At 38.7% G+C, this 26,480-nt stretch overlaps 1 protein-coding gene across 1 annotated transcript in view; it reads right to left on the bottom strand.

The window, feature by feature from the left end:
- Positions 1-26,480, bottom strand: part of LOC122808693 (asialoglycoprotein receptor 1-like) — a 659,094-nt gene that overhangs the window by 150,999 nt on the left and 481,615 nt on the right. The window contains exon 5 of the mRNA XM_044079681.1: positions 17,113-17,231. Coding sequence (XP_043935616.1) covers positions 17,113-17,231 — 119 coding nt within the window. The remainder of the gene's footprint in view (positions 1-17,112; positions 17,232-26,480) is intronic.

Below are 26,480 nucleotides of genomic sequence, written 5' to 3'. Positions count from 1 at the left end.
AAAACTCAAGATATAGCATATATCATGGACAGAAGTAGGTTAAAAATTCAAAAAGAGAGTTGGGTGCACAAGACCCAGGATAAAAAAAGTGCTCAATCATGGTAGGCACACTGGTGCCAGGGATGGAAAAGTTGACAGTGTAGAATCCTCAAAATACGGAAACATTCCTACAATTGGACCAGGCCAGGGCCAGGGTAGGATGGCCCCTATTAGAGAAGGAAGTAGTAGTCAACAAAAATCACAAAAACTGATAGGGATAGGCAAAAGAAGAGCCATAAAGATGATAAAGTGGACTATTGAGGATAAGAAAGAAATTATGAATTGTTACTACTATGCAAAAAGCCTAGAATTTCCAGACACAAGATAAACAAAGCAATTATGAGAGACATTAGAGGAAAGAAAAATACTTCTACAGGAAAAACTGTCAGAAGCTTCAAATGAAAATTTGTGTTCATTAATATACCCTACACTGCTTGACTACATTACAGTGACCATGAAACAGTGGCAGACAACTTTGCAATTAGGCCATGATAAAGAACAAATTATCATAGCAGGGATAAAAATTCAAAGGGGGATACTCCAGGGTGATTCTCTGTCACCGTTGCTATTTTGCCTTGCCCTTAACCCATTAAACTGTTGACTTAACAGCTTAGGCCATGGCTGTAATTTGGCTCCTAGAAAACAACAAAGTGTAAATATCTCTCATCTTCTCTTTGCCAGTGACTTAAAACTGTATAGCTCATCAGAAGAGGAAGTGAAAGTACAACTGCAGGTTGTCAAATCTTTTTCAGATGATATTAGAATTTCATTTGCACTTGATAAATGTGCAAAAGCAAACTTTAAAGAAGGAAAACTGTTGCACCAGGAAAACATCAGTTTGGGAAAATAATGTGATATAAAAACATGAGCAAGAGGGAGTGTATAAATATTTGGGACTTGAAGGATCAACAATAAAACAAACAAATTTGAATAAAACTTAGTATGGAATATTTTAGAAGACTTAAATTAATCATGAAAACAGCATTGGCATCTAGGAACATAATCCAAGCTATAAACCAATTTGCTCTTCCTGTCCTAACTTTCAGTTTTGTAGTGATTGACTGGCCCCAATATGTGTTGGATAGATAAGATAGGAAAACAAGAAGGATGCTTCATGCTCACCAAATGATTTATAAAAATTAATGTATACCAAGATTATATATTCCCCATTTTGAAGGAGGTATGGGCCTTCTTGAAATTGATTACATGTATCAGCAATTGTGGGACTCCACACATATCTGCTGACTTCACAAGACCCAAACATAGTCAAAGTTTTGAAACATGAGAAGAATAAATCTAAGATGAATTCTCTGCTTATATTGGCAGCAAGCAAGAATAGAAATCAACCTAGAAGTAGATAAAAATCAGGCAGCAACTGAATGTGCCAAAATATAAAAGAAATAATATAAAGTGAAGGCCCAGATGAGAAGGCAAGAAATGTGGAAAATGCATACCTCTCAACCTGGAAACATCAAAATTCTGGACAAGGCCCATGAAAAACAGGCACAAATCTGTATGCTGATTAACATCAAATTTGCATACATAATTATGTAACCCCACCTACTCCAAAGGAATTGTGGGATACCAATTTTCAAACGCAAACTGAAGAACAGACAACCAACATATAGCACCAGAGTCCCCCTGCAGCCATTCCAATGTTCCATTACCAGTCTATTTCACTCCATTTACCATAAACACTAATGTGTGCATAATGCTTTACTTCTACAATGATTATTTGGATTTTATTTTTACATTTTATAGCACAGTGCACAAACACTAAGACATCTGCTAAACAAAGGTGCTAAACAAAGCAATACTATCTCACAATGAAAATAGATTTGGCATTAAAACTTCTCTGCCATTGAAACTCACATTCATTGAAACAGCATTAAAACCCACACACCACATCCAAAGAAAATGCCTCTAACTAGTGGTGGATAAAGATTACCTTTGGGCTGTTTTCAAATCGTTGGCCCCTTGCACACAAAACAAGAAACATACATGTGTTCTTTGATACACCTTCCTGTCTTTATTATATTCCTTGTATAATACAACAGCACACTTGTTAGACAAAGCGCATTTTAAACTTATAGTTTGAACATTTTTCCAGTAGGCAATGAAACAAAATGCACAAACCAATAATGACAAAACTGCCAAGTTCAGAACATGTTCATCATAAAAGTCATCCACACCCACAATATATATATATATATATATATATATATATATATATATATATATATATATATATATATATATATATATATATAAAATGACAGTAGTGCAAGTCATAGGCATCTTGCACAGCTTAAGTCATAGGCATCTTGCACAGCTTAAGTCATAGGCATCTTGCACAGCTTAAGTCATAGGCATCTTGCACAGCTTCTTGCACTTATTTTCAATTTCAGTTTTTTTGGGGGGGTGACAAACATTTTGGAAAGTTGTTAGAATAAAATGTTGTGTTACCACAATGCATTGCACTGCCAGGTCATGAACCCAGGACCCTGTGCACTACAGTCAGTGCAACATACCACTATGTCATTGCCAGATGAGCAATTTCCTCAAAGATAGGATGACTGAAACTTAAATGGCTATCATTTAGTGAATTCAGTTCTCACTTCTACCATAGCTCTAGTCTCAACCTCTTGGTACAAAAAACCTGGACAAAGCTAATAATAGGGGAATACAGACCCAAAATAGGGACAAATTTCAAATACTGATCTTATAAATTCAGAAAATTGCTAGAGTAAAAGGTTTTGTGTTACCATTTAGTTTATGAAGAATAAGAAGTCTGAAATTCAAATGCCTGTCATTATTTAGTGAATTCAGTCTTTCAGTGATTTCCTCTACCCTGAAAGCCACAGATTTTATGAGGAACAGATAAAAAATATGAGGCTTTAATGCACAAGTGGTGGTGGCTAGGGACAAACCACAGATTTTATGAAGAACAGATTAATTCACAAGTGGTAGTGGGTAGGGACTTTAGGGTCTTTTTACCCTGTAGCCAAGGTACAGGGTTTGGGTCTGAGCACCTCTACCCACCAGGTGTATTACATTGTGGGCATTGGCTCACACACACACACACACACACACACACACACACACACACACACACACACACACACACACTTGAAAATTCTTCACAGAATAAACTATGTTTCCTACTTCAGTTGAATCTCGTTCATCTGCCTTGCAGATAGAAAAAAGATCCATTCCATATCCAAGATAGAGCTAAAAGGATCCATATCAAAATGCCAGCCGCCGCTCACAAGTGTAGCCTAATTCCCACTAGCAGATAAAGCCAAAACGCTCATTTGAATAACTGTTTCACACTTGTGGAAATAGAAATGCATTCAAAATGAGCCAGCCAGCCGGAAATGTGTGCAATGGAGCCCTTGAGCTTAATTCCAACAGACTGGTAGTCCCGATGGAGCTGACATCATCATGCACGTGATGATGTCAGCTCAAAAATAAACGGGGAAAAAAATAAAACTTGGAAAAAGTCAGAAATGAAGGGGTGCCACTGGGGAATCGTAACATCCCATTATTTAGACCTGAAAACTCAGTAAAAAACAAGTAATTTCGTACGGTTGGGAGGTATGGGAAAATGCATAAATATAGTTGCAAGCATAGAAAACTTCTGGAAGAACCTCATGCTGATCAGGAACAAATGCAGGAATGGTTAAGGAGAGGCAAATTCAAACCAAGAGATGAAAGGTTAATACTGGTGGCCCAAGATAGTGGGCTATGTACACGCTGGTTTACAAATCCATTGAACATGTGGGAGAAACAGACAAATGATGGTTTTGTAAAACCAAATTGGAAACAGTCACATACCTTGTTGCTGGTTGTAACATACTAATGGCAGTAGGACTGTATAGTGAAAGGCATAATAATGTGGCAAGACTGTTGCACTGGAGATTGTGCAAACATTATGGTACTTAAGTGGCTGAAAAAAACACTGGAAAGATGAGCCACAAAGCATCACAGAAAATGATGATGTTTATATCACATGGTATCACCCATTGCCAACAGTTCAAAAGATAGATGCTAGAAAAATGGATATACTGGTCCATAAAAAAGAAGACAAAAGTAGCACTGATCATTGAAATTACCACACCCAGTGACTACAATGTGTTGTGTACAGAGTGGCACAAAGTCATAAAATATCAGGATCTGCAGACAGAAATGAGAACAATGTGGAAGAAAGATACCCCTACAGTTCCAATAGTAGTAGGAGCAACAGGTCTTATAAAAAAGAATCTTCAATCATATTTAGGTATGTTACCAATCCATGTAATCCTGTATGAATTACAGAAGGAGTCATTACTGGGCACATTGTGGGCACTGCGAAAAGCACTCCTGGCTGACAACAAAGATTGAAACAATACTAATTTCTTGAACTTTAACAGTACTTTGACTTAGGAAGGGGTCCCTTCCTAAGTCAAGGTGTTAGAAACCCAAAATATCTCGGGAAATTAAAATGAGGCTGTATGGAGAGATGACAAGTCAGCAAACAAAGGGGAGTAATGTTGCTGAAATTGAATTCATCCCCAAGTTTTAGTGAGTACCTTCATGAGGTGGACACCGTTTTTCACAAAATCTCACAAAGACAACACTGATATATAGACTGTATTTATATAGCATACATCATGGACAGAAGCAGGTTAAAAAGTAAAAAAGATAGCTGGGTGCACAAGACCCAGGATAAAAAAGTGCCCAATCCTGGTAGGTGCACCAGTGCCATGACTAGAAAAAAAATGACAGTGTAAAATCCTCAAAATATCGAAACATTCCTACAATGGGGCCAGGCTAGGCCCAGGGGGAAGATGGCACCCCTGTTGTAGAAGGAAGTAGCAGTTCACAAAAATCACAAAAAACTGATAGGTCAAAAAAGAGCCTTAAAGATGATAGAGTGATAGAGTGGACTATTGAGGATAAGAAGGAAACTATGTATTGTTACTATTATGTATTGTTACTATAATATGAAAAGCCCAGAATTTTCAGACACAAGATATACAAAAATATTAAGAGAAAAAATAGATGAAAGAAAAATACTTCCACAAGAAAAACTGTCAGAAACCACAAATAAAAAGTTGTTTTCATTAATACAACAGATTTATGAAAAGCAGTATGTAGACCAAAAAACTTTGATCTGTTTAGAAAAAGAGGCATACGAAGAAGTGCAAAAATATAAACAACAAAACCTAGATATTTTTGAAAAGTATAAAAAAGAAATATGGACATGGGAAAGAAAGAGAGATTTGATATGATGCAATATTTATGCAGAGGTAAAAGCCAAATTAATTAATATAAAGAAGGCAGCCCCAATGATATTCAAAGAGAAATGTAGGCAAACACATCCGGATTTGAAACATTTCACAATAAAAAAATAATATCACAGAGAGGGAATGTAGAAAAGAAGATTAGTAAAGTAGAAGTTAAAAAATAGAAGTTGAAATTATGGATTACCTTTGAAGTTAAGGATTTAGTGTAGAAGGTCTAACACAGGTTACATCACAGCATGATGGAAGGAGTCCCCAAAGTAAAGAAAAACAGGAAGATCAGGAGACATCTGAAGAAGAAATATAGACATGGGAAAGAAAAGGAGATTTAATATGGTGTAATGTCTATGCAAATAAGAAAGCAAAACTAATCAATACAAAAAGAGCAGCATCAAAATTATTTGAAGAAAAATACAGGCAAAGGAATCCAGACATAGAAAACTTTACAATACAAAAAATAAGAAGACAAAGTAGAAAAGGAGATTAGTAATGGAGAAGTTAAAGAAATATAAACTGAAGTTATATAGTTCCTGCAAAATGAAGGATTCAGTGTGGAAAATCTAATTCAGAAAGCACCACGACAGGATTGAGCAATCGACATCCATATTAAGGGGAAACCAGCAGAACAGGAAGCAATTGGTCAGATGTTATATGAAGATATTTTGGAGCCTTCCACAGGAAACTAGTGTAAATGTTCACTTGAAGCTGGAGAGCAACAGAGAGAACAGGAGGAAACTTTGACACAGTCAATGCTGAGGAGTGATAGGCCAGTGAGTTCCCATATGATAGAGCAACAGATGGCACAGGATGAAATTGAAGTAAATGTGCCACAGGAAGATACTATAGAACTTTCTGGGTCAGTATCATAGATTCGAAATTCCATAATATCGAAAACTATAAGTTCGAACATGGAATTTCAAAATATGATAACATCGAACACTCAGAATAGCAATTTTTTTCCCAGGGAAAAAAATTTCTGTTCTGAGAAACATACACATGTCACAAGCACGCCAAAATAAATAAACCACACATACAGTGAACAAAACCCAACCCTACACTAAACCATACATATATTCCTAACTATCCACTTACCTTAACCCGCACCCTAACCCTAAGGTCAGTAACTATTGCACACATACCCTACGAAGCTATACACAAACTAATTAATACACACACATACAGTTAAAACCCAACCCTACACATAACCATACATACATTCCTAACTATCCACTCACCTTTATCCACACCCTAACCCTAAGGTCCGTAACTATCGCACCACAGTGGAGGAAATAGCGAAGCCATGGAACGACCCACCAAAATGTTGCCCTAGGTAAGATTTCGATATTCCGGGGCTTCGCTATTTTCATCCTTTGATGTAGTGGGTTCGGTATTATAACATTCGAAGTTTTGCAACTTTGTAGTTATAATACAGACCCGAACTTTCTATAGAATATCCGCAGGGAATGGAAAACAAAAAATGTGTTCTCAGTTTAGAAGAAGATGAGCTAAGAGAAGAGTTGTTTGATTTGGTCGAGATGGCTAGACATATTAAGATCAATGAAAGAAATAGACTGCAGAAGGTCAATAAAACCCAAAAAGTTAGAAGTTTGATAAAACAAATGAACACAGTAATTAACACTGTCCATAGAGAGTCATGTGACATAAAAGTAGTAAACAGAATATATTACTGTGCAGCTAAATTGATAACTGCCAAAGTTCTGCCACAAGAACACAGGGTAGTGAGGGAAAGGGAGGGTTGAAATCGAATACCATCAAGGAAGTATCGAATACAGAAAACTATAAAGCAATTGAGACAAGATGCGTCACTGTTGGAGGAGTATAGAAGAGGGAACAGATCAACAGAAAGACATGATAAAGGCAATGTGCAGTATTAGAACAGATCAGGATCTATCATGCACTATCGCAAATAACAAACTAAAAATCCCAACATAGGTGGAAACATTTGGAAGATACCCAGATAAATATAAAGGAAAAGTACAAAAAAAAGCAATTTATTGATGACCCAAAAAAGTTTTATAGAGAATTAGGAAACAAGGTAAACGGAATTGAAAGACCACCAAAAAAAGAAGAAATAGATACATTTTGGAGAAATATTTATGAAGATCCCGTGGTACATACCAAAGATGCTAAATGGACAGACTAAGTAAAAGAAAGTATACAAAGTTTAAAGGCATAGATATGGAATGGGATGAAGTAACAGCCAGTGAGATTGAAACAAAGTTAAGGAAAGCCTCTAATTGGAAATCCCCAGGCCCAGATGCAGTACCTAATTTCTGATTAAAAGTATTAAGATCTTTGCACAAAGATTTAGCCATGAGTAAGAACTATTTATATTGACACCCCGAACAGACACCAACCTGGCTAACAGGAAAAATAATGCTCTTACTTAAGCATGAACCTGCATGCTAACCTAAAAATTATAGACCAGTAACTTGCCTTCCAACGACTTATAAACTATACACTGGAGTTGATGCTGACAGAGTTTATAGTCATTTAGAAGAAAACTAAATTATGACAATAGAACAAAAGGGCAATAAAATAAAGGCATATGGAACAAAGGCTCATATGTTGTTAATTAAAATCATAGTGAAGAACTGTAAAAAAGGGAAGAATCTAAGTATGTCATGGATTGGCTACAAAAAACATTTGATAGTATCCGACATTCATGGATAAAAGAGTGCTTAAAAATGTATAAGATACACTGTACACTGATCGACTATTACAGTGACTATGAAACAGTAGCAGACTACTTTGCAATTAAGCCATGATAAAGGGCAAATTATTATTCCAAGGATGAAAATTTATTGGGGAGATATTCCAGGGTGATTCTCTGTCACTGCTGCTATTCTGCCTTGCCCTTAACCCTTTAAGCTGTTTACTCAACAGCTTAGGTGATGGCTATAATTTGGCTCCTAGAAAACAACAAAGTGTAAAGACTTCTCATCTTCTCTTTGTCGATGATTTAAAACTGTAAAGCTCATTAGATGAGGAACTGAAAGTACAACTGCAGGTTGTCAAAACTTTTTCAGATGATATAAAAATGTCATTTGGTCTTAATAAATGTACAAAAGCAACCTTTAAAGCAGGAAAACTGCAGCACAAGGAAAACATTTGTTTGGGACAAGAATGTGATGTAAAAGAACTTGAGCAAGAAACTTAGTGAGGAATATTTTAGGAGACTTAAATAAATCCCGAAAACAGATTTGACATCTAGGAACCAAATTCAGGCTATAAACCTCTTCCAGTCCTAACTTACAGTTTTGGAGTAAGTGACTTGCCCAAACACATGTTGGTTAGATTAGACAGGAAAACAAGAAGGATGCTACATGCTCACCAAATGATTTATAAAAAATCAGTGAATACTAAGATTATATATTCCCTGTTCTGAAGGAGGTATGGGCCTCCTTGAAATTGATCACATGCATAGATTTACAATCATGGGACTGCACACATATCTGCTGACCTCAAAAGACCCAAATGTAGAGACAGTGTTGAAACATGAGGAGAATAAATCTAAGATGACTTCCCTGCTTAGTCTTGCAGAAGCATATCGGCGGCAAGCAGGAATGGGAAAACAAGCGCTATTGTGCGCATAGCGCAGTGCCGGTTAAACAGGCTTAAACTATTCCTGGCTCCTCCAAGTCTGCACTTCAATTTTTCCCTTAAGAAAGCTCTACTTTCAACAAAATCAGTCTATTCGCTTTATCATAAGCCTAGCACTTGCTCCTAAAACCTTTTTTTTTAAGTGAAGCATCCTTAAACTAATGTAAGCACTACATCCACCTACAACCCGTGCTAATACCCACTTCCCTTCAATGTCCTCTCTCTGACCCAGTTACACATCACCCCCTTATACTATTCTGGCATGTCGAGTGGTATATTACTGACGTCCTCTCCAGTTCAGCTGGTTAATCTGGGAATCCTGAGACAATGTTACAATTGTCTCATGTACACAGACAACCCTCTCCTCCCAACAAACACAAACACATGTGAGAGATGCAACTATATAGCCAAACTGGAGGCTGAACTCTCTCAACACAGGACTAGCAAGACCAGACAGGAGGAGAAAGTAACCACACACACAACAAACCCAGTCTCACATAAACCAACCACAACTGCAAACCAAACACATAGTAACACAAAAACATACTCGGAGGCTCTAATAAAAAACTTGCCGAAAGAACAGAGGCTCCCAAAGCAGACATCCAAGAAAACACCACCTCAAAACTCTGCACAAGCAACACATAGTACACAAAGTCAGTGTGCCAAACAATCACAGCCCTTAAGGCAAAACACAATGCCTGATACACTAGTAATAGGTGACTCTATAGTCAGACACACTGACGTCCCGCTTACCAGGCTGAACAAAGAGAGGGTAACGGTGATCTGCCTGTCGGGAGCTAGGATCCGCCACATAACACAAGCACTCAAGTCACTCCAAAGCAAGTACAAATATGACTCCGTCATTGTCCATGCCGGCGTGAATGACCTGAGACGGACCTCCTTGGACTACATGAAAAGAGACAGAGGAGCTCTCTGATTATGTAGCCCAGGCCGGTATGACCCTGACTCTGAGCAGCATCTTTCCCTCACCAAGAATGATGCCACAATACAAAGACAAGATGATCAGCTTTAATAATTGGCTCAATTACTGGTGTCATTCTAGGGGGATCCAATGTCTGTCAGCTTGGGATGACATGCTGGACAAGCCACGCTGCTTCACAAGGGATGGCTTACATCTGTCAGCACTGGGCTTCCAGATATTGGCTAAGGCTCTTGCCACCCCCATAGTGCCTTTTTTAGGCAAGGCTCAAAAGACAAACCCACCACCTTAGAAAACAATAAATGAAAAAACTAAGGGTAATGCTGCTCAACGCCAGAAGAATAAATCTCAAGATTCAGGCTCTCGAAGCACTCCTCAGTATGGAGAGCATCGATGTCTGTGCAGTAACTGAAACCTGGTTCAAGACTCCTGAGAGCACCCCAGCCCTACCAGGTTATACCTCATATCATGCATTTCGGCCCCAAATCCTGGGCCGAACCACAAAAGGAGGGGGAGTGTCCATATTCATTAAAGACACCCACACCTCCAGGTTAGTGGCAATGCACAAAGCATCGGAGACCATCCATGTGCAACTAACCGTAGGCAAAACTGCTATACAACTTGTAGCATGCTACAGACCACCCTCGCAAACTCAGGAACTCCATTCAGCCTTCCTGAAGACACTGGAGGATATGAATGTCTCACCAAATACCACCATATTGGGAGACTTCAACTACCCAAACACAGACTGTGTGCATCACTCAAGCCCCAACACCCTAGCCCAAACGTTCCTGGAATTCATCAACTCAAATGCGATGGAACAACTAGTCACCTCCCCCACAAGGGGAAATAATATACTTGACCTGATCATCACAACCATGGGGACAAAATGCTCAACACCTGAAGTATACCCCTCACTAGTGAGATCAGACCATAAACTAATAACCCTAGATATTCATATCCCACCTCCACCCCCAGCACAAAAGACCACAGTGAGAAACTTCTCAAAAGCTGACTTTACACTCCTTAGGACTGAAATGGTATCCTTCAAGCGCCCTGGGCCAGTGGAAACGATATCCCACACTGCTGAATCCTTCACAAATGCTTTCTATGGCCATCTCCAAGAATGCATGGATCATGCAATCCCAAATAAAACCAAGACCCTTTCCACCAAATGCAGGCATCCTATCTGGTGGACCCCAGCCATAAACAAACTTTATAACAAGAGAAGGAAGCTACTGCAAGACAGAGCAAAATCCCATAAAGGGAAGGCATCCCTGATCAGCACTAGCAAAAAACTACTTTCGCTAATAAAATCATCAAAGGCCAACTTCGAGAGAAAAATCGCTAAGGACACTAAAGATAATCACAAGGCCTTCTTCAGTTATGTTAGAAACCTGGGCGGAAACCCTCAGATATGTGCAGAGTTAGTTCATAAAGGCAAAAAATACACTGAACCCACAGATATTGCCAACATACTGGCAGACAGGTTCAGTGCAAATTGCTCCCCTCCCTCTCCCCAAAAAGATGAAATAAATATCTCAGCTGAATGCAACCTCCCTGAAATCTCAGATGTCCAGATGAGAGCTGCCCTCAGCAAAGCTAAAAATACAGCATCCATGGGACCTGACGGTGTCCCGGGTTGCATGCTACATGAACTCCTAGAGGAGCTAAACCCGCACATAAGAACGCTGTTTAATCTTAGCCTTGCTACAGGATATATCCCTGAACACTGGCGTACTGCTACAGTGGTCCCACTCCACAAAGGTGGCACCTCTACAGACCCTGGAAACTACCGCCCCATAAGCTTGACCAGCCTGGTCTGCAAAGCTATGGAAAGGATCATTATGGAACTCATAAACAAAGACATCGGGAACCTACAGACAATTGACCCTACCCAGTTCGGCTTTGTAAAAGGCAGATCCTGTCTTTTAAACCTGGTGGGCTTTTTTGAAACAGTCACTAGAGCCATCAATGAAGGCAAAGCAGTTCATACAGCCTACCTGGATCTGGCAAAAGCCTTCAACACAATACCCCACTCAGGCATCATAGAGAAGCTCAACAGCTTAAATGTAAACCCGTTTGTCACAAGACGGGTTGCAAACTGGCTAAAGGACAGAACCCACAAAGTCAGAATAGCTGGAGCTATGTCAGACTCTAAGCCAGTCACAAGTGGAGTCCCACAGGGCTCTGTCTTGGGACCCCTCTTGTTCGGCATTTATTTCTCAGATGTGCAGGCAAACATAGGGGGGGTTGTGGCTGACAAAGTCTGTAGACAACTGCAAACTAGGCTCCATAGTCGACACACCAGCTGACACATGCATCCTCCAGAAGGGCCTCACAGAAACAGACGACTGGTGCCAGAGTCATGGCCTTAAACTAAATGCCAAAAAATGTATAGTCATCCCCTTTGGAAAAAACAAAGTACCCACAAATTACCACATAGGTGGTAATCCATTAAGTACGGAAAAAGTAATCAGAGACCTGGGGACCCAAGTTGACAGTGACCTCTCATTTGACACCCACTTCGCCAAAGTGGTTAGAAAGACCTTCTACCTTGCCCACCTTATCATGAACAGATTCACATCCAGATCAAAGGATGTCATTGTACCCTTATATTCCTCCCTTATCAGGCCTATGATTGAGTACAATGCCCCATTTGGTATGTACCTCACCCGGCACCTGCAGCAGCTGGAGAGACCCCAAAAGTACCTTACCAAGAGGATCAAGGGTCTCCAGCATATGTCATATGCTGCCAGACTGAAAAAGCTCCAGCTCTATTCAGTAGCATACCACCTGCTCAGAGGTGATCTGTGCCTTACGTACAAGGCCATGTCCAATTCAGAATTAATGGACATGCTCCACCTCAAAAAATCCAAATCCATCAGAGCCACGAGAGCTAAAGATCTAAACCTCAGCACAAATATGAATAGGACATGCTGGAGGGACAGATTCATAACCCAGAGGCTTCCCGCACTCTGGAAGAGGATACCTGTCCATGTTAGGCAGAGCCCCTCACTGACTCTCTTCAAGAGAAATCTGGACGAATGGATGGGTGATTGTAGGTTTACCCCGGGGGAAATCTCTGTGTCATTGCTAGATAGAGACACAGTAAACTAAATTTAATTTAAATTGTACACTTTTGTATCATTGCATGGGGTGGCGAAAGCCACATACACTTTGGCTAGGCTTATAAATGCCTTAGGGCAGATAGCCTAGTACTATACTATGAAACTATAAAACTATGAAACCAGAAGTAGATAAAAAGAGGGAATAACTGAATGTGCCAAAAAACAAAAGAAAGAATATAAGGTGAAGGATTAGATGAGAAGGCAAGAAATGTGGAAAAATACATAAATAGTTGCAAGTATAGAAAACTTCTGGAAGAAACTCATGTTGATCAGGAACGAATACAGGAATGGTTAAGGACTGACAAATTCAAACCAAGAGATGAAAGGTTAATATTGGTGGCCGAAGATAGTGGGCTGCATACACATTGGTTTACAAAGTCCATTGAACGTGTGGGAGAAACAGACAAATATAGAATTTGTAAACAGAATTGGAAACAGTCACACACCTTGTTGCTGGTTGTGATATACAAATGGCAGAAGGGCTGTATACTAAAAGGCATAATAATATGGCAAGACTGTTGCACTGGGGACTGTGCAAACATTATGGCATTGAAGTGGTTGAAAACCCTGGAAACATGAGCCACAAAGCATCATAGAAAATTATGAAGTCTATATCACATGGGATCACCCACTACCAACAGTTCAAAAGATAGATGCAAGAACACCAGATATAGTGGTCCATGAAAAGAAGACAAAAGTAGCATTGATCATTGAAATCACCACACCCAGTGACTGCAATGTCTTGCGTACAGAGTGGCACAAAATCATAAAATATCAGGATTTGCAGGCAGAAACGAGAATAATGTGGAAGAAAGATACCCACACAGTTCCAATAGTAGTAAGAGTAGCGGGTCTTATTAAAAAAAAAAATCTGCAGTCATACTTAAATATGTTATCATTACATGTAACACTGTATGAACTGCAGAAGAAGTCATTACTGTGCACACTGAGTGCTGAGAAGAGCACTTCTGGCTGATATCAAAGATTGAAACGATACTAATTTCATGAACTTTAATCGTACTTTGACTCAGGAATGGGGTCCACTCCCATTATGGCATATTAAACCCAAAAGATTTGGAGAAATTAAAAAAGAGTTAATACCCATCCATCCAAAATATAACGGAAAATCCAGGAATCAACCTCCCTGTTAGAACACCAGTATCAATAAATTGTATAACAAAAGAAAGAAAATAATGAAAAGTTGCAGGAAATTCTAATCTCCTCGCACAAGACCACACTGAAGCATACCAGCAAGGAACCTAAGAGCACTATTAGAAGATGTAAAGTAGAAACAAATCTCAAGGCTGACACACACAACAAAAGAAACTACAAATCATTCTTCAGCTATGTCAGAAGATTACATCATACTGTCAAACAATCCACAAAGCTCATACATAATATTATCCCAAGTATATAGCCAGTATATTAGGAGACAAATATAGAGCTAAATTTATCCCACCTACCCACGATGTTGCAACAGTCTCCCTGAAAATTAGTTTCCCCTGAAATCACCATATAACAAGTTTTAGGATCTCTGTCAAAGACTAAAAATAATACTTCAGTGGTACCAGACAGCACACCAGGATGTATTCTCATTAGAGCCAGGTAAGCATGTTGTGAGACTCTGTTTAAACTTTTCAGCCTCAGCCTGATGCTTGGAGAACAGTCACTGTGACTCCTTTCTGCAAGAGTGGTCTATCTACATACTCAGCTGGCTATTTAACAGCTCTTATGTTGCAAAAGTTGTTGGTACACATTCTAAATATGAAATTGTAATGTGCGTGGAACAGAATAAATCTGTACTAGACCCTTGGCATTTATTTTGGAGACATCCAAGCTAATATCCCTGATGTGTGGTTGACCATGCTTTCCCAAGACTGCAAGCTAGATACTGTTATCCACTCACCAACTGATAATAAATGGCTCCAGCAGAAGTTGAAATATGTAGTTACATGTGTATTAAAATGACTTAAAAAATTAAATGCAAAAAAAGTGCAGCAAAGTAGCATTTGTCAAAAAAGTTGTTTTCAACTCTTAAGTTATAAATGCAATTCCTCTTCATATAGAGATGGTCATAAGTGACATGGGTACTTATGTGGACAACTCTCTCTCTCTTTCTCTCCCTCTCATTTCATCATCATGTTTCCACCATAGTCAGGAAATCCATCTATATGGCCCATTTACATGCCAGGGGAATATCTTCAAGAGGCAGAGAAGTCATCCTACCCATGTATTCTTCCCTTATCAGACCTATTATCAAATGTAGTGCCCCTTTTGGTATGTATAAATCTAAGCATATCACTCATCTGAAAAGGCTTCAAAGATTTTGAACCAAGAAAATTAAAGATCTTGAATCCTTCAACAATCTGAAACAATCAGCATGACTCTCTTTATAATCAGCAACCTACTGGCTGCTTTGATATGACCTGTGGTTAGCTTTTTGAGCCGTGAAAGACCCAAGCCGAATTCACCTTCTATTTCTTCACAAAACTAATGCCTGTACAAGCACCCACACTATAGATGTAAATGTACACCAACATATGAACAAGATAAGACAGGTTCCTAACACAGCATATTCCCAGCCTAAGGAATGAGATACCACTACAAGTCATACAAAGTACTACACTCTGAAGTACTTATCAGATGGGTAGCCACAAATTTACACCAGGCTTATTATGAAAGGCCTTGTCTGATTTGTGAGGTATGCAGTAATAAGTGAATAATGAGGGTGACAAAAACTTTTATATTTTTCTATTTAAAGGTGTATATGCCATCTTAAGGTTCCCATGATCTCATGGCTGGTACTGTTCCTATGTATACCTCTCAACTGTACAGATTTTCACAGAATGCCTAGATTTTTGCCTCATAGTTTTGGCCTGTTTCTCATAAAATTGTGGTTTTCTTGCAAATCAATTCCATATTATTGAGAACTGAAGTCAGAAAATAATGACAGATGTTTGAAATTCCAGCTTCATAACCTTCAGAAAATTCATGCTAATGCAAAACCTGTTATTGTCAACTTTTTAAGTTTGTAAAGCACTATTTAAAAACTGTCCTTATTTTTGGGACTTTGTTCTCCCATATTTATGGCTTTGTCCAGATTTCTTGCTCAAAGAAGTTAAGAGTTGTGTTCCTGTATTCTTCTGTTCCAGTGCTGATAAAGTTATCATTTACAGATCACATTCACCTCATACTAGATTTAATTTATAAAGTCTAATCAAATTTAGCTTCACTAGAAAATATATTTTGTAAATTATTATCACCTGTTTTGTTCTGTGAAATCTTGATAGGCTTATTAAATTATTTATTCTTATTAAACAGGTAAGTGGATGATCTGTATGGAGTATTGCAGTGAAGACAAGGATCCCACTTAAGGTTATCAGAGTTATGAACATTATCATTTTAAATTGTAAATACAGAAGCACACCTCTTGTACAGAGAAATGGATGTTATACATGCAATACAAGTTATTTCTGTAGCATAACAGGGAAATTCAAGAAGATTCTCTCTGACTTCTGTATTTATTGAGTAATACAGTGCATATAATTTCTTAATATCTTCCTTTTGCACGGGAATATAGTATGGGGAGCCATTTATACAGTTTCACCTTTGTTGTCTTAAAAGAAAAAAATAAATTTTTATATTTGGCAAATACTTAAAATTACATTTATAATTATTAATAAAAACATGGAAATATGTTCATTAAATATTGTCGTAGCTGGTTTATACAGAATGTAACAGGTATGATCTTTCAAGGTACAGTCACGCTTTGCACACACACAGACACACACACACACACACACACAGACACACACACACACACACACACACACACACACACACACACACAGACACACACACACACACACACACACACACACACACACACACACACACACACACACACACACACACACACACACAAAATCATGGAAAATTATTGCGACATTTGACAAATAAATACTGTTATAAAGTTGCATACCAGCTACCTTACAACAAACTGTGTTTATTTTTCCACGGCATAAGTATTTGTTATCAATCACTTTCTGACATGAAAACCATGCTTTTAATATATTCTGTTGTGATAACTTACAGTCTGTTTTTTCCAGTACAGTCACAGGGTTTCCCATCTACCCATTTCCATTGTTTTTCATGGTCAGCATCTGTCAGTCCCATCCAGTACTTATACTTTAGGATGCTTTTTAAAAAATCCTAAAATAAATAAAATATGACAGCAGTTTATTGTCTATCTCTATAAGATATTGCAGCTGTATTACTTGCATTTAGATATTTACTATACAAACAGAATTGTTTTACTTGAATCAACTTCATGCAACCGGACTTCCATAAATTTTCCTGCAGTCATGTTTTGTCGACTTTACACACAAACAAACCACTAAAATTGCCTACTATAACATAACAGATGACAATATTTAAACATATGATTATTTAGGTACATCTCACATGCAGTTAATTATGATCCAGAGAATTGAGGCTAGTACAGTTTATGATTTATTGACAGAAGATATTCTGTCATAGATTGCCATCAACATCAGCAGCAATGTCTGTGTCTGCTGCGTCAAAGCTAGGATATTTCCAACTTATTATACAGCTTCTTCTACAAAACGATCAAGGTTATTCATGTCTTCTGCAGCCATTTCCCTTCAGTCCTTATAGTAAACAGTTTCTTTACTCCTTCAGCTCTCAGTCTCTTGCCAGTTCACCTAGGAAGGCTCTTATTATAATGAAAAACATTAAACCTCAGTGATACAACCAATATGTTAAGTAGATAATGAACAGTGGGTCATCTCATCCATCCTGTTCATCACCACCTGAATATCCCAAATGTGGTGTGTTCATTCAGTCAGTGTAACAGAAGAATGGTAGACTAGTGGCCCTATCCCAGCTAAACAGTGGAGACTTCAGAAAGGCTACAAATTCACTTTGTATTCTTCTTGGGTTGCACTTGCCTTGGTAGACACTATGAAACATGCCTCCAAGGATGATTCTGGTAGCCTGCACATCATGTTCTCAGTGACTAAAGAACTGGACTATATCTTCTAGCCACAAAGGGTTTGGTGCTTCATTCTGGCAGAGGCCTGCAAATAAAATACCATGGTTTCTGCAGCAGTTCTGACAAAGTCTCCGACTCCTCAGACCCCAGCTGTCCATCCATCAGGCATGGAGTCTCATGTGATGCATATGTTTGGGAAATATATATCCAACAGTTTGCCATTTTGGAAGTTGAACTGTCTCATGTATATGGCATATTTCCAGAGGAATTTGAAAAAAATTAAATATACAAGGCATTATAAAATTTGATGGCTTGCCCAATGAAAGAAAAGTTAATGACTCAAGCTTCTACCACTTCCTTTATGAGTAATCTCAGTGTACACAAATTCTACAATGGGACAGAGGATGCAATGTAGGATGCAAATTTAGGTAGTGCTTAAAGTAAACATTTCTAGCTGTGTCTAACAAGTTTTGTCAGGAACATTAAGGTAATGTTTCTTGACTTCCTGTTTCCAGGTGCCTTCCTGTTTTGAAAAGATGTTTAGCAGTATTTAGGAAACATATAGAAACAGTGCTAGATCTTTAATACTGTGAAAAGCAAATGTTCACACTGTATAGTGTCCTTCAGTAGAATGGAAAGGAGCCATCACAGAATAAGATATCTATTTACACCAGGAGTCTCACTTTGGCATATTTTGAATCAGTATGACTGTGTTGAAAGAGTCCTAGCATTTTCTAAAGCTTTAGAGAGTACTAGATGATGGGCTTGGCACAACATTTACTACTTTACATTTAAAAGATATTTTTTTCTGTTATTCCACATAACCAAGGCATCTCATGTTTCCAGATAATAGAGAAACACATGTTGTCCAACAGACAGTATATGACTGAGGAGATGATGTATTATGTATAAGACTGTAAATTCTATGGCCTTTGAAGGTGAGCATTATTACCAAAAATGGAGTTATGTGAAGATTTCAAGAAGTTTGTTTTCTTAGTTTTATAAAAGGTAAAAACAGGTGGCAATAGAACCAAAAGGAAAGGTTTAGTTAAGATTGCATATTACTTATCCATCAGGGCTAAATGAAAACTTAAATATTAGTACTTTACTGCATTTGAAAGCAGCTATTTTTTCAACTTAGAAGTATGAATGCTGTCAAATTCTTAAGTTACTGCTGTTTTAAATATTTGAGTTTTATACAGCAGTTTTTCTGTATGTGCACACGCACACACATACACACGCACACACACACACACACACACACATATATATATATATATATATATATATATATATATATATACACATATACATATATATCTATATATATATCTATATATATATCTATATATATATATCTATATATATATCTATATATATATATATATATATATATATATATATATATATACACACACACACATTTATATATATATATATATATATATATATATATAGATCTCTCTCTCTCTATATATATATATATATATATATATATATATGTATATATGTATATATGTATATATATATACTCTTGGTGGTGCTTATGGCAGCGTCGCCTCACAGTATGACGTTGTCCTGATCGATTCTCAGCTAGAGTGTCTTCTGTGTGGAGACATGCGTGAATGGGCATACCTTCGTTGAAGGTTGTGCGTCAGGGCCGGCAACTCGGCACGTAAAAATCTACTGCCAATCATTAGCATAAAGGTGATTCCACAAAACACTGACAGCCCAAAACCGCGAAATTTGAAATCCTGAGCACACAGCATACACCACACCACATATACGCCACAATACCCACAGTAGAAAACAAAAAAAAAAAACACACAAAAACATAACACCACACATCCACAAACCTACACTACAAATAAAAAGGGGAGCTAGCCCCCCTACTCACCCCACTTATATATACTAGCTCCGAGATCGCACAAACAGAAAAAGAAAGTAAACTCACACCCAGACATTCTACAGTCCCTCCACACACACACACACACACACACACACACACACACACACACATATCACACATATACAAACAACACATCCAACACTTACACACTCATACTTTCACCTGCATACCCTAACCCACACGTACAACTTACAAACTCACATACACTCAAACTCTCACCCAAAACCCTTACAAAACACTCACTTACCTTAAATTCCATCTAAGTCTACACATGACACCAGACACCATCCATGCAAAGCACCACAAGTAAAGTACCGTAAAGCCATAACCGTGAATTCAAGATATTCGAATTCGCGATTATGCACTTTCGCTATTTTAAAAATTCTCCTTTATGTCTCCAGATACTGAAATTCGAGATTTCAGTATTTGTATTTTGAGATTATAAAGGAAAAAAAAAAAAAAAATATATATATATATATATATATATATATATATATATATATATATGGGTCTACTTCTTTTGGTCGACAACTCATATGACTGACACTCATTTGGTCGACAGCTCATTTCGCTGACAAAAAGTATTCAAGGCAAAAACCTGGGATTTGCCCCCCTCCCCACTGCTGTGCGACTGTGGAGTTGTTATATATAGTTGGGGGGGGTGTGGGGGGCACACCTGGAATGTTTGTCGACCAAATGAGCTGTTGACCAAATGAGTGTCAGTTATATGAGTTGTCGACCAAAAGAAGTAGGCCCATATATATATATATATATATATATATATATATATATATATATATATATATATATATATATATATATATATATATATATATATATATATATATATAAAAACAACCACAGCGGCAGCCAAGAATGTATGCCGATACTCAACAACCACTCTAACCACATGCATGAGAGTGAAACAGACTCTAGTGCTAGTCTCGTCTACAGTAATGGCTTCCAGTCATCATCCTCCAAGTTCCTGCAGTGATGACAATAGCTCTGATGGCATTGTGAGCCCCCTTTGCTTAGAAGGAAAAGCACATTCAACCCCACCCTCAACGCCTGCATCAACATTTTCATCAAAGTTTGCGAAGAGGAAATTAGAGCCACACTCAATAACAAACCCAAAAACAGATGGGTCAACTTGTCCCATAGAGAAAAAGTAGCACTGCAATCCCTCAGACAATCCACTACCATCAAAGAAGTTAAAACAGATAAAAGAGCAGGGATCATTATGAAGCAAGAAATGTATGTAAACAAAATGCAAGAAATACTGTGTCAGGAAGACTGTTACTGTCGCTGCCAGAAAGATCAAGTATTAGCCAGTTTCCAGCACATAGATAAAAAACATACAGAGATCCTGCAAAAGGCAGCATCTCAGAAGAAGAGTTTGACTTCATGCAAGTGGAAGCACCAGAAGTCAGAAAACTCTTTGGGATCCCAAAGATCCACAAGGATCCCCAACCCCCCCCCCCACTTAGACAGATAGTATCCTCCAAAAGGACCAAAAACGAGTTCATCTCCGAACTCCTTTATTTTTACCTCAACCTAATTGTCCAAACTCGGACATTTACCTAAAAGACTCATGGGAATCTTTGAACCAGATTTTCAGCTTTCAGCAAATCCTGAATCATAATCCCACTGAGGTCACACTAGTTACACTAGATGTAGTTGCCCTCTACCCTAGCATCCCCCATGACGAGGGACTAAAACTTGGGGGAAAATACCTAAAGAAGCACATCAAAATGGACACTAATAGAATCAGTATGCTCAGCACTTTGCTAAAACTGGTACTAGAGAACAAATACTTCTCGTTCGAAGTGACTATTTGCAAATAAACTAAAGGACTTGCCACGGGTGTCAAAATGTCACCCGCATACGTGAATTTAGTCCTATTTAGCTGGGAAAAAAACTCCCTCACTAAATTAGAAGGGTTTAAGCTCACAGCCCTATAGAAAAGGTATATTGATGATGCCTTTTTTCTCTGGAAAGGCTCCAGCAAGAACTTAATGCCTTCCTAGTGGACATCAGTTGCAGCATTAAGTTCTTAAAATTCATGGCATCAGGAACAGGCTACCAAGTAAATTTCCTGGGTATCGTACTCTCATTAGACCCCCCCAAAGCAGCCAGTTCAGCTCTGCCATTTACAGAAAAGCCAGCTACAGAAACAACTACCTTGACTAAAGAAGCCAGCACCCTGCCCACATCAAAAGTAACACAGTCAAAGGCCAGTTCGTATGTGTTTGTCGCATTACCAGTGAAGACCACATGTTTGATAAGGAATCCCAATTCCTCAGCGGCCTTTTCAAAGATAGGCACAACCCACTCCGGCTCATATCCGACTGTTGTAAGAAAGTATCAGAAGATTGATACACCAGGCACAATTCCATATTGAAATATGAGTTCCCCAACTGGCCTCCACCTCATGAGCAACAGAACCTGCTCAGATTCTTGCTACCAATATTGATAGATGCTGAGGCCATTAGGATCATACTTACTCAATACTGGAGCATCATCTGCAGCAATCCAGACCTCTACAAAATAACAGGGAAAGAACCAAAGTTCTGTTACAAAAGAAGCAAGTCCCTAAAAATGCTCTTAGACATGCACCCTGATACCAACCCACATGCTCCCTCAGGTACCCCCGGTACCTACCCCTGGTGGAAATGCTGCTGCTGTAAATACATTCAGACTGGCAGCTAATTCCACCTCAACAACAGCAGCAGAACTGCACTCTTCATATTTCGATGACATGGCAACTGCAGCACTAAGAATGTAGTCTACCTCAGGTCCTGCTCCCTTCATAATGCCTTTTACATAGGCAAAACCATTGGTAAATTTAGCGACTGCATTAAGGAACACTTGCTTGTCATTAGACATGGTGACCTAACAAATGTAATTGCCAAACATCACACCAATCACTGCCCTAATAGCCTGCTTAAATTCTTAATCCTAGAACAAGTCTCCACTTTCAGTGGGGGACACAAACACACCTCTAGAAGTGCGAGAACTTACATGGCAAATTGCACTCATGGCTGACACCCCCCTAAGTCTTAACGGCACACTTAATATCAAATGCTACCTTAAATGGAACAGATAAGGGAAGGAAACTGATATCTGCACATTCCTACTAGCCGTTATGTGCAGTTGTACATGTTTTATAGTTAGATTTCTGAAGAAGTTCGACTATGATGAATAAAGAACGAATGAAAGCGCTCAAATCTTAACTGCAGTCTCTGCCTTGTATTTTTTATGATCATTCAGGTTTTCATATTCAACAGTGGTTTTACTCCTGAAAGTAGTTATAATAGTTTATATATATATATATATATATATATATATATATATATATATATATATATATATATACACACACATCACATATGTATATATATATATATATATATATATATCTATAGATATATATATATACACACACACACACACACACACAGAGAGAGAGAGAGTTTCAAGATGAGCCTGTATATAACTTTTCAATTATTTTTTTTTTTAATCAGGGGCTTTTGCATGTGTGCATATAGTACACACTGGTTATTTGATGAGACTTTTTAGTCCTGATGCAAGCTAAAAGGTAAATAAAACTTTATACTGAATAGCCACCTTTCATAGGCATGAATTGGGTGGGCAAACTTCAGTGATATACATAAAAAAATCAGTATTTTCACAATAATAACAAGCACAAAAAGAAGGAAATCACTACTTAAGTAGGTAACAGAACAATCAATAGTCTCAGCAGGGAAGATGTTACATTTAGGAAAAGACTGAAGTTTAGGTTTCATACAAGTATGAGACTACTGGTACAATTATATGTACAAAAAGTTATATAAAATTACAAAATATACAATAAATAGAATGAGGAGACATTCCCTTACCCACAATGCACCTCTCCCTGTTACCTCAGATCTCATTTGCCTCTTTGTGAGGACGTGGTCTAACCATTTGCTCTTGGAAATTCAAGTGACATTTGTACATTTCTCAGCCCATCTTCTTTTTTCTGCATAGTGTATTTAATTCCTTTCTTCCCTGTCTCTGTTTCTAAATCTTCTTTGCCCACAGTAACCATTTTTATTAGGTTACTTTATTTTCCTTTCCAGACCAGTTGACATAATGGTTAAGGTCTTTGCCTCCTTTGCACAAGATACAAGGTTCGATCCTGACCTCCGACCAATGCCTGTTTGGAGTTTGCATGTTCTCTCTTTGTCTCGTTGGGGGTCCTCCCACATCCAAAAACATGCTGAGTGTTTCCATCTCAAACTCACCAATGAATGGAGCTGTGGGTAGCAGCACAGAGTCTATATGGTGCTCTAAAGGGGGAAGAGTTGAACAGACCAACCACTATGAGCATCTACTGTGGTGCACAGTATCCTGAAGATAGGAGAACATGGATCACAGATTGAGTGCTGCCTTGCATGCAGTGGCGGGGCTAGCCACATGATGGTGTAAAATATGGCTCTAGGTGATTTTGTCATGTTGACTAATGTTGCCAAATGGGCATGGGTAGTTATAGGTGATGAGCTGAGGACCTCACCTATGCCAGGGACCCATGCTAATGCCGGTCAGCCTGGGTTACCTGGAATAGCTCTGTTTGAGCAAAAGCTGGACGTAAAATCGATCAACCTGCCAAACAGGGAGGCTTCAGAAGGCAGCAAGCGATACCATCAGCATTAGTGACTGACTCATGGCAATCAGACTCTAGTGAAATGATAAGGCAGTATTCATAATCTCAGCCTATGCCCCACTATAGGGATAGTGAGGAAAAAACAGCAGTTGTAGGACCTACTAGATAAAGTAGGACAGCATGAGCCTGGGTCACAAGATCACATACAAGAGTGACCAACATTCAGCCCACAGGATACAAGGACTGCCTGAGCCACAAGATCATAGATCACATACGAAAGTGGCCAACATTCAGCCCACAGCATAAACCACTGGTTGTCACAATATGTTGCAAGCAGTGGTCAGAGAGAAGGTCAACGGAGAACAGGCTGAAGACATTGAAATTGGCTGGAGAGAAAATACAGTTCAAAGAATTACTCGGGGCTCTAGTACCCTCAAGAAGAGAAGGAAATAGGTGGAGTTGAAGAAGAATGGCAGCACCTGAGAACAGCATGTGTGAGGACTACAGAACAGATATGTGGCCAAGTCGGATATGGAAATAAGGTACATAAAGAAAGGTGGTGGTAGAATGCACAAGTCCAGGAATTCATCAAAAGAAAGAAAGAGTGCAGGAAAAAATGGAATTTAGAAAAGAGTGACCAGATTAGGAAGGCATACTGGTTGGCTGAAAAAGAAGCTAAGAAAGGAGCTGCAATAGCAAAGAACAGGCATCAGAGGCACTCTACCAACTTCTGGAAAGTGACTCATTAAGTGGCATAAAGAAACTATATCAGGTTGCAAGACAAAGACAGATAGATAAAGAAGACAGTCAAACATCCTTCATAAGGGATGCCAGCAACAACCTTCTCACCTGTCCACAGGACATCAAAGGCAGATAGAAGTATTTTCAGCAGCTTATGAATGACCACCATGTTTCTTCCATTGTACGAAAAGCTTTGTACGGCCCACCTCATAAGTAAGAGTATCTCATCACAGACAAGGAGGTCATAACATCCCTGTATTCTTCCCTTATAAGCCCAATTATTGAGGACAATGCCCCCTTTGGCATGTACCTCGCAAAGCACATGCATCAGCTGGAGAGACCACAGAGGCTCCTCACCAGGAGAATCTAGGGCCTCAAACATCTACCCTACACAGATAGGCTAAAAGCCCTGTCCCTCTACTCCATTTCATACAGACTCCTCAGAGGTGACCTCTGTCTGGCATACAAAGCAATCTCAGACCCTGCCTTGATGGGACTGCTGCATATCCACAAGTCAAGCTCTACTCGAGTAACCTGCATGCGTGACCTCAGCCTAGTCTGTGACATCAATAGGACTTGTTGGCGGGACAGATTTATGTCCCAGAGACTCGCACATCTGTGAAATAGACTTCCTCTCCACATCAAGTAGAGTACCTCATTATCCCTTTTTAAGCTCAAGCTGAATAACTGGATGGTAAACAAAAAATACACCTCTGGGATTCCACCTGTGTCCCTGCTGGACAGGGGCTTTGCGTGCTGACTTGCTAAACATGGGCTAAACTCCTACTTAGGCTTATAAGGTCCTCAGGGTCAATAGCCTTGCAACTTCCTATGATCTTATGATCCTATGAAAACCTCACTTCCCCATAAACAGCCTATGATGAGAGAAGAAGTAAGAATAGATCTGAGGAAAATGAAGTCAGGGAAATTAGCAGGCTCAGATGTGGTAACAGCAGATATGATAAAGATGCTGGGTGAAATAGTGGGGAATGGCTCCTGAGGGTACTCAGAGCAGTGTGGAGAGAAAAGTATATCCCAGATGACTGGAAAATAAGCATACTCATGCCAGTGTAGAAGAACAAAGGGAACATCCACAACAGAGGCATCAAACTCCTATCACATTGCATGAAAGTTCAGGAGAGGCAGTTTGAT

The sequence above is a fragment of the Protopterus annectens genome, chromosome 8.part0 (assembly GCF_019279795.1).
Source record: "Protopterus annectens isolate FY-2018-M chromosome 8.part0, PAN1.0, whole genome shotgun sequence".
In the NCBI taxonomy this organism is placed as follows: Eukaryota; Metazoa; Chordata; order Ceratodontiformes; family Protopteridae; genus Protopterus; species Protopterus annectens.
This window is presented reverse-complemented; position numbering and strand designations above follow the sequence as displayed.